At 36.6% G+C, this 10,701-nt stretch overlaps 1 protein-coding gene across 2 annotated transcripts in view; it reads right to left on the bottom strand.

The window, feature by feature from the left end:
* Positions 1-905: 905 nt before the first annotated feature.
* PHF14 (PHD finger protein 14) overlaps positions 906-10,701 on the bottom strand; it is a 163,086-nt gene continuing 153,290 nt past the window's right edge. For both annotated transcript variants that reach the window (XM_061344711.1, XM_061344710.1), the window contains exon 19: positions 906-1,087. In XM_061344711.1, coding sequence (XP_061200695.1) covers positions 1,013-1,087 — 75 coding nt within the window. In that variant the 3' untranslated portion in view covers positions 906-1,012. The remainder of the gene's footprint in view (positions 1,088-10,701) is intronic.

Below are 10,701 nucleotides of genomic sequence, written 5' to 3'. Positions count from 1 at the left end.
AATTACAGTAAAAATATAAAAGTGTGAAAAGAGGTGAACTTTTTAAATTGAAGATGATTCATTTCTCTTACAGCAAGATAAATTTCAGTCAAGGGACTTCAGTGAGTGTTGCTCTAATCCTAAAACAGAATCAGTATATTTTTGGTTTCTTCACTGCAACCTGTGGAACTATCAGGCTGTAAATCTACATCTGAGTTTCTCGAAGTAACCTTCCCATTTATTGACGTGCACAGGCTAAAATCAGAGGTAAATTGGAAATCAAAACAATGAGCATAGCAAGAAAATTTTTTTTTTATTTCAGATTTTCACTACTCAGTCTGATAAAATGGAAATATTGGAGGAAGGAATTAGGCCTGGGTAGGATGGCCTAATCAAGACCAAAGATTGGCATTCATTTAAAGACAATGATCACATAACAACAGAAAAGGTTTACATGAAAGAAAATTATTATGCAACAGGAAATCAATTAAAAATCACAAGATACAAGCATGTAAAGCCAGCTACTTATGTAAACATACTGTACATACCAGAAAAACCCTTGCCTCCACCAAGACCTCAACAACATTTATTCTAATCACTGATCAGAAGAAATTTCACAACTCGTTTAGTAGAACATATTTAGCTAACTTATAAGAATCAAAGCTCTTGCTCAGAAATACCAAAATACATCTGAGTTATAACTATCCTTTAAGGATAAAATTGCTTTGTAGAGTACAAAAGAAAAAAATTGACCCCCTTTGCGTAGTAAATGCTATTAGTGATGAATAACCCATCAGCTTTCTATACCGTGTTCAAAAAGCTTTTAGAATTTTATTGATATGGTGCTCAGTTCTGATAATTCAGCTTCTAATGCAATCAAGAATATCACCAGGAGCTACTTAATTAATTCCCCAGTGCAGCATGAATTTAATTTTCAATGACTTTGTTGAGAACTTTTTTTGTTAATTTTACAATGAGAAACTATAATCACTGTTACACAACTTGCAAATATTTCAAACAAGACAGCAATCTCCTATTTTTTTGATTTTTTCTGTTCCAAATTCAGCTCCTGAGATGGATTTTCTGCCCCAGCTTCATTTTCATCTTCCTGTAAAAGAAAATGAAAACCTGAACATTAATCAACTTATTGAAGAAGTACACTTTTTGTACTTATGCGTATGCATACAATTTTGTACAGACTTTTGCCATCTTTTGCCTGACCACCAGGTATAAAAATAAGCAAAAAACCAGTCATTTATTCAAGCATTTGATTTTATTTCGGAGTTAAGATTAAAAAGGTAAGAAATCTAAACAAAACTCATCACCTACATTTATAGTAGAATAATTTAATGAGTAAATATTTCACTGACCAATTTACTGGATGGTTACATAAAGAAATTACTAAACCATACATGGATGACAAAATATTCAAACATCTGCGGCAGGCAGCATCATACACCCTCCCTTTGTTCTTGACCACAGGTTTCTACTAAATTACTTTCAAATGCAGGAACTTTCATCATTGTTCTAAAAATTACTTTTGAAAAACATCTGCCATTAAAAAACATTTCTTTCTTTTTTTTTTTTTTTTGAGACCAGATACGTTTACTTCACCATTTGATAAAAGACAATAAATTTAACTCCACAGACACTTTATGTGCTGCAGCATTGTATTTTTGTCCCATCTAGCATATTTTCTTGACAGGCCTGCCAATTCTCCAATTACTTGTACCACCATATGTTATCTGAAGATCAGTCAGGTCTAAAATAGGAAACATGAGCATGTCAGGCAGCAGCATGCTTACAATATTCTACAGCTTCAGCTCCACGAGTAGGGCTCATAACTCACTACAGGTTCCTCTGAATTTCGCTGAAAAAATGAAGTGACATCATAATGCCCGTTTCTATAGGAATGGATACTATTTTGTGTCCAACACAGAATTCTGACCTCCAAAGCACAAATTATGAAAGACGGAAAAAACTTTTATAAGGCAACTTGCAACCGATCGCATCATGAACAGCCCTTATCACAATTCATAGCACTGCCTCCTGTCTGCATTTCAATTCAATATACAAAGAATCTTTCTCATTCCAAAACTACAAAGAAGAAATTAACAGACATTTTGGAATGAAGAAGCATCCTGGTTGCTGGTAATACCACAAGTCATCAAAGTCAACAGCTGAGAAGAAGGAAATGTCAGGAACATTAGGTGTGACTCAGGAACCCAAGGTGCAGTTTCCTGTTTTAAAAGAGCATCTTCATTCTTCTAGGAAAATAACTATCTTTTTGCATCCTAGCCCTCCTTTCACCACCAAAGGGTGTTTTGTAAGGATAAATATAAAAAATATTTATAGGTACAAAACATAGAAAGACTATATGGGCAGCATAAAACAGAATAGCAATGGAAAATCTCATTAAAAAAATGTGGTCTCTTATGTTACACAATGCTAAAATGACATAGAAAAGCTAGTTGTTCTATTAAAGAAACATACGCTCCAAACCATCTCTTCAATTTCCTTTGAAAGATGTAGTGAGCCTTGTGGCTCTTTTATTTCAGGTGAGGGAACACGTCTGTGTGAGAAACCAAAGACTGTTGATTCATTGAAATTAGAAGTGTAGCATATATGGAAGAGAGTTTCATGTATAGTGCACATACAAAGGTCAAACTTCTTAAGAAATAAAAGCCAAGGCAGAATGGGAAACAGCAAAGGAACAATGTGTAACTAGGCCTAGATGTACATGACAAAGAATATCACTGAATAAAAAAGCCACCAACAGGAACTTTTGGCTGCTATCGAAAAACAGCTGGGTTCTTTCATGAAGGACTTGTTAATGAAAGAACAGTGAATCTGCATGTTTCAGAAGGTCCTCACCCACAGAAGTTGTAGCCCTATGATCTCAGCACCAACTTATCCACCTCCCTAGCATATAACCTGCCACTATTCTAACACCCTGACTTGCAATCCCTCTTACAGGGAATATAAAACCTACACAGTCATTCTTTTCCCAGCACACTTGATATATTGTGTAGGGCTTCCCCTCCTAATAGAGGGAGTATGTACAAATTTCAGACTACAGGGCCATACCTTCACTTATAAGAGGGTGAAAGGTATTAGGCTCAATACTGAATATCAGCTTCCCGAGTCTATTTTTTGTGGACAAAAAGGTTTTATCCAGTGAAAGAGCTTTGTAAGAGCATCTTCTGGCTTTGTGTAAACTTGAAATGTTTTAATGCCATGCTCACACGGTCATGCTTGCTCTCTGTCAGATTTCCTAGGTTACAGCAGCAGCTGCAATGATCAGTGTTTTCTGAGATGCAGAAATAATGGCTGAGTGGCTACAGCAAGCCAAGGATTTGCTCTGTGTGAATACTCAAGATGGAAGCATCCACTCTGGATATTTTTCAGAAACAATACCCTTGCCTTTGTTCATCTGCTGTTGCTTGAACTAGATAAAATATATTCAAATAGGTATAAACTACCTGCAGATTATAAATTGAATTTACATGGGCAGATTCCTACACAAAATCATCCAGGCCCCTGGTTGGTATTTTGTTGTTATTTTTTTCAAATTTTACATATTTTTATGCACAAAAGCTCTCTGAATACTATTGTATTAAACTATGCTCCACAGAGGACATCTTAATTTTGTAGGGGCACATTTATTCCATTTCTGTTTTCCAAGAACAGAAAGTCCTATTTCATTTTGATACAGATACAGAAACCTAAGTTTAGTCTCTGTGAATGTGGGTGACTGCTGTGCAAAATAGACACTGGAAAGTATGAATTACCAGTACTGGCACTCATGCAGCTTTCTGCCAGAAAAGAAGTGACAGCAGTGGGCTGAGAATGGCAAACATACTGAGGACTCAAAAATTATCATGAGACATGAACTCCTATAAATTGTAAGAGCAGTATCCCTGCCAGTACTGTTGGGAAAAATTTCAACTGGTAATTTTGAGCACACATTAACCATACTCAAGGATGTAAAGACTCACTATTCTTTCACTTTGCTGACAATGGAAAATTTCTATGAAATGTTTTATCTTTTTTATTAATAGCCCAAGAGGCATCCCAAAGATTGCACACAGAATACTGAATTGGCTTTAATATCATTAATGATGTTTGAATTTTCAGCTAAATAGCCTATATAGCTTAATTATTAAGAAATTAGGCTCTGAGAAAAAGACTCAAGGCTGTTAGTGGATGAGAAGCCAAACATGACTGGCAGTGCACATTTGCAGCCTGGAAAGCCAACCATATCCTGGGCTGCATCAAAAGAAGCGTGGCCAGCAGGTCGAGGGAGGTGATTCTCCCCCTCTACTCCAATGTTGTAAGACCCCACCTGCAGTACGGCATGCAGCTCTGGGGCTCCTGACATAAGAAGGATGTGAACCTGCTGGAGTGAGTCCAGAGGAGGACCATGACAATGCTCAGAGGGCTGAAGCACCTCTCCTATGGAGACACCTGAGAGAGCTGGGCTTATTCAGCCTGGAGAAGTCTGTGGGGAGACCTTATAGCAGCCTTTCAGTACCTAGGGGAGTCCACAAGAAATCTGGAGAGGGACTTTTTACAAAAGCATGTAGTGATAGAACAAGGGGCAATGGCTTTAAGCTGAAAGAGAGATTTAGATTACACATTAGGAAGAAATTGTTTACTATGAGGGTGCTAAGGCACTGGCACAGGTTGTCCAGAGAAGTTGGGAATGCCTCACCCCTGAAATCGTTCAAGGCCAGGTTGGACAGGGCTTTGAGCAGCGTGGTCTAGTCGGCAGTGTCCTTGCCTATGGTAAGGGGACTGGAATTGGATGATCTTTAAGGTCCCTTCCAACCCTAAATATTCTATGATTCTATGATATTATATGAACAGACTGCTGATTAAACCTAATTTATTTTTTTTTTAGTAACTACCACCTATCATTATCATGATTCTAATGCTTCTAATACTGACAGATAACAAATAAAAACCTTTTCATGGTATCTGCTAAAAAACAGTCCATGATGGCAGTGTATAAAGTTGCTATTACCTGTGGCTACAAAGCAAATGAAATACTGAATTCAGTTTCTGTTTCACAGAATTTCAGTTCATATTATTTCTATTAATACCTCACATCTTTATTTCTGTTATTATATTTTTTGCTCTCAGCCACCTATGACTGTACTGTTTAGTGCCTGAAACAGAGAACAATCACTTTGGTGTTAAAATGTTCAATTATTAAAGTAGTTTTTGACAGCAGATATCAAAAGTCAAACATCCCTTAGTATCTTTCCTGACTACAGACAATCATATACTCCAACACTACACAGTGACAAAAGATGCCTTAGTACAGATCTGGTGACTTGTAAGAGTAGTGAAGGGAAGCAAATTCCTCAAGACTGTATTACTAACCTTACTGAAAAAGTGTATTTAACAGCTCAAAGATTATTTTAATGTTGAAATAAATTAAGTTTACAAGTCTGGATTTGTCATTCTTTCAGATTTAAAAACAACCCAAATACAAAACATAACTGATAAAGAAAAGGACAAAGGGCCTTATAAAGTGCTGTTAAGCCCAAAACCCTGATTTGAAATGTCAGCTCAGGAGCTCCCTGATTGATTGGCTTCACGAACCAAGATTTGGGAAGGGCTTTACCGACACTTACTACGAGTGTGAGGAGGACTAAAAGGGCAATGTGGGATAGGCAAATCCGGTTGGACAAAAGGCTGCTCAGTCATTCAGGATGTTGCCGAACAAGGCTGTCATCTCCTGGGTCAATCTCGAGCGACCAGTGTCCTGAACCGCCTGCATGCAGGGTTGGGTCTCTGGCTTCCAGTGCACCTCATTACCTGCCGTTTCGTCCCTAGCCTGTCGCTACAGGGCTTTGCAAGTGTGAGCAAACCCTTCAGGCCTGCGTAGTGGATTTTTTAGGTGAGGCACAGTGTGTGTGGAACTGGCTCCACCCTTTACACCTGAGGTTTATCTGCCACGGCCTAGAGAACTTGGACAGTGACAGCAAAGTCCTCAGGTTGTAGGTTTGGTTAGTGTCCTTCTCTTAGATGGATGGCCTTACAGGGCTAAATGAGCTCCATCTGCCCAGGTTTGAAGTTAAGAGTTGTCCTTCTCCTAGGATGGTTGCCCAAAGGCTAGTGAGCAGGCAATGTGGGATAGGCAAATCCGATTGGAAAAAAGGCTGCTTGATCATTCAGGGTGTTTCCGAACAAGACAGTCAGAAGCTCTTTAAAACATTAATGACTGAACACCTCATCAGAATCTTGATGATGCTGATAGACTGACAGACCTTCTACATCAGCTTTTTTCTTTCCACAGTGCACCCCTTCCTTTCCCTGGAAACTGGATTAAAGAGTCGTTTGGATGCTCTGTGGATGTCTTCAAATGTCCTATTGACATCTCTTCTCCAAATTAATTAGTCTACACTTGGTAGCTTAGCATTTATGGGTCACGCTAACAGAACAGGGCCATGAACTTGTACCTGAGACCCTACAGTGTGCTACCTAGATAAGTGTTGAGAATTATTATTATTGAGCATTCAATAGCTTTGTTGAAGTTAATAGGAATACTTCAATATTTAGACACCTTAAGGTGCCAAGGACTAAAGGTAAGAAGCTGACTTTTAAGGTCCTATTTCTGAAAATTTTGATGTAATAGTTGAGGGAGACTGTCATATAACTTCATCCCCTTTGAAAGAGTATTTAAGGTCAACTACAAATGATGATACAAGCAGAGAATAACAGGTCTGACATAGAAAAGTAATTCTGTAGTTAAAAAGTGCCTAGAAATAGGTGTTTTGGTGTACTTTCCTCCTTCCCCATCTCCACCTCCCCAATTCAGACTGCCTGAGAATTTCTTTTTATTCCATTAGTTAATGACATGAAATCTGGAAGATGATGGTGAATTAGTCAATTCTTAATTCTACAAGGAATCTGACACTACTCTGTGTGTAGAACAGGCCACACTGCAATTAACTGTGCTAAGAAATGCAACAATTCACAGGTTTGTGCATTAAACCACAAATTTCTAAAGTTGCATTACAAAGGTATACTTAAATAATCCTTCTGTAACCCATCTACTAAACTTAATAAACACCTATATATTACAGTATGATGTAAATGAACAACTGAATAATAACAAAGTATGCAGAATTCAAAAATACCCTATTACAATGAGAAATTATGAAAGGGTTCTTTATGCTATCACATATTCCAGAAATATAATCTCAAAACCACTCAGGACCAAATTCAGACACTATTACTTTTGAAAGTACCTTAATTCAAAAGAGCTGTGATATGACTAACATGCTATAAGCCTCAGCAAGGGTGTCCATGTGGTGTTTCATCTCCTGCCTCACAGATCCCAGCTAGAAAAACGTCAGTTGGAAGTAAGTAAAAATACTTTTAATACTCTTCAAAAACATACAAGGAGAAAGGGACTTGAGAAACTGAGAGGTTTTTATTGTTGAAGTCTAGCTTTCCAGTGTCATAGGCCAAATTTGGAGGGAAATGACCATCAGGCAAAAACTGTGAATTACATCAGTCTCTCAGTTAAATCAATAAAAGATGAGCATCTAGCACCAAAACTTAAAAGTTACTTTTCTTCCAAAGCCTATGCTATCTTCTTCAAATGTATTACTGACAGTCCTTATAACAGAGTGGTACAAAAATGCAGAGTACAACTGGAACAGATTTTTACCAATGGATATTAGAAGCAAATATAAATTTCTTGTGATAGATGACAGTTTTTTGTCACTGTAGCTCTGAAGTGATAAGGCAGCTGTTTGTTTCTCCTTTGAAAAAGAGACCCTTGCTACATGGATCATTTTCATAGTGACAGCCTTGACAAGTTTGACATTTGCTTCATGAAGTATTCTGAAGCAGCCATCAAGAAAATGCACCCTCTGGGACCACTGGCAATCTGACAGTTGTACCTTTTAATGCTCATCTCCATTAATTCTTACTGTCAAAGCCCACCAAATTCTTATAAGAAAATCTCTGCTGATCTGGTACATTAAAAAATGGAGGCTATGAATGAACGAACCATTATAATGTAAGTAAACATGACATCAATTAACTGGAAGCAGCTTTCCACCACATTTTGTTCAGTAAAATGAGCAACGTTTAGCTGTTGGTCTCCTTCATCGATGCAGTACATGGTATCTTGCTCTAGGTGGCAATGCAAGACTGGAAGAACTACTTTTATATTAAAGCTGAAGAAGCTACAAACAGCTGCATGTTTATCACAAACTCCCCTTTAACTTGCACTAGTACAAGAACTTTAAGTCTTTTTGAAACGTTTGTCAGTGTTCTATATTTTTTGTTTCCTTATTTCTAATTCTGATTATACAGATAAATGTACCATCGCAAGAGCCCTTAGAGTCAAAATTTCGTTTAACACTTAGTACAGAAGTGGAAATTCATGCCAGATTTCAAATCTTCCATCTGTTTCTCTCTTTTTAAGGAGGCAGCCATTCCACTGAGTGGCCCTTTTGGCTGACTGCCACAACAGTTGGGATGCTCTTCAGGGCAGGTGGTGCTTGAAACCCAACCATTGTTTTTCAAGTTCAGCTGGTTCTCCTTGAAGAAAGCAGAGGAAAATGTTTCCTCTTTAACAATTGGAGTCTTAAAAGGTTTAGTTTTATGAACTTTAGACTGTATCTATAAAAACTTAGATATCACAAACCTGAAACATCAACTAGGAAGCATACAAAAATCAACTTATAAAGGGATTGTACTGTGCCTGTATGGGATGGGCTTCTTCAGTTTCCACCCCGGTCTCAGAGTGCACACTTGCCTTACTTTTCAAGCCTTTGAGTCTGGCATTGTCCTTATTAGATCCTTTGTAAGGCAATTTTGTCACTCAAATATAACACTTCTACTTCTGTGCGTATATAAACATGTATATGGAAACTAAAATAGCATTTCCTACTTATGTGTCAATATAATTATTTTTATGAATTGGAAATTAAAACAGAAAGTTACACTTTATATATACCATACCCTAGAAAGGCATATTCTAAACTTATCATGATGATTTTGAATATTCATGGCTCCACTCCCACCATATTTACACTATACATTTACTGAATTATAAGAAGCAAAACAACTTCATGTTTGTATTCTTGATACTAAATATAAAATGGGTTCTTCTTATAATAATCTAGATGAGAACAAAAGGTGCTCAGGCCAGCGATAAGGAATTAATAGCTCTTTTAAGTAATTTAACTTCTAAGTACTGTTTAATAGAAAACCCCTAAGAAATAAGAGGCTAATTTTTAACTGCTCAATTGTTAGGCTATCTATGTATCCTGGTCGTTACTAAATAATACCTGAAGATTTTTTATCATGCTTTAACTGTTTTCACAAACAAGTTTAGCTATAGACAGCCTTTTATCAAGAGGTCTGAATATCCTTCATTTCCACAGTGATTAGCAACATTAAACAGAAAAGTAGGTACAACTGAGCTACAGAAAAATGCTTCTGTAAGCTACAGACAAGACATGCTGTCTACAGTTGAAGGCAGCTGAAAGACATCACTCTAAACATCACTGAATACACGTTTTTAACAGGAAAAGGAAGCACTACCATATGAAAGGAATAAATTTATCTCAATAACAGGGAAAATCTAGACCATAATGAAAGTGTTTTAGGAAAAATCAGTGTATTGCATGCTTCTAACCAAAATTAATTAGAGTTTTAATGTTCTACATTTCCACCATAATTCTTTAAATGGTGCGTTTATTTCATAGTAATAAACTCTTGGTTCATTAAGTAAAGTTCAAAATCTGTGTTAGTCACTACATTGAACAACCTTTGGCCCTCTTCTTCCATATTTTTTAATTCAGGTTTTCAAAGCATTGAATAAGCAATTGAGGAACACAATTCAATTTCATGACTGCATATTTAGGATTCTTATTTCTTCTAAGACAAAGGGCAATTAATCTACCATTCTATACTGAATTCCAACTTTAGTGAGCCATGTAGATACTGAAATGAACTTACAGGAAATGTTTAATTAAATTACTGTAAAAAGCATAACCAAAGTTTTTTCTTTCCTTATGACAAAAGAAAATGAATACTTAATTAGAAAAAATCTACTGCAGGATTCTAAATTTAATAACTTTGGAATAATGAAAATATTGCTATAATGTGACAGATAACAATTCAGAAAGCTTTTTTCTCCTTTCTTTTGTATTTCAACTGAATATTTCACCTGAGTACAGCCATGAAATTCTGTCCAGACTCTAGGCATAAGAGGCAGAACTTTCAATAGAGTTAATATGAAGACAAAGGAGTCTGAACAATACTGCAAAGGCCTTTATTTCATTCACCTATTTTTCAAAATATGATATAAGTAAATAATGTAAAAAATGGTTTATATTTGTTGCAGCCCTGAATGTTTATACTCAGTCACAATCTATGAAGTTGCAAAAACAACTGATAGAAATGGGCAAAGCTGTAGAATTAGATAGAGGATAAACTATGACAGCAAATAGAACCTGTGGTACTGATGAAGAAATCAGAGGTACAAGAGACCTTTTAAAAACCCCATAAAATTCCTTTCAGTAGGTCCCCCAAAACACATGCTGACATTTAAATTCAACAACTACAGCTAGACAAATGTTTCAGTGATTTCAATATCCATTAAATAAAATCCCCCCAAAAGCATTCCAGACTGGGACCAGATCCTCATCTTCATGCTAACAACGCAGGTACAATCTCTCATGGAAA

The sequence above is a fragment of the Neopsephotus bourkii genome, unplaced genomic scaffold, assembly GCF_033783945.1.
Source record: "Neopsephotus bourkii isolate Nb327-2 ecotype Australia unplaced genomic scaffold, CSIRO-AGI_Nbou_v1 NB_233, whole genome shotgun sequence".
Taxonomy (NCBI): Eukaryota; Metazoa; Chordata; class Aves; order Psittaciformes; family Psittacidae; genus Neopsephotus; species Neopsephotus bourkii.
The sequence above is the reverse complement of the archived record's forward strand: the minus strand, read 5'-3'. Positions and strand labels throughout refer to the sequence as shown.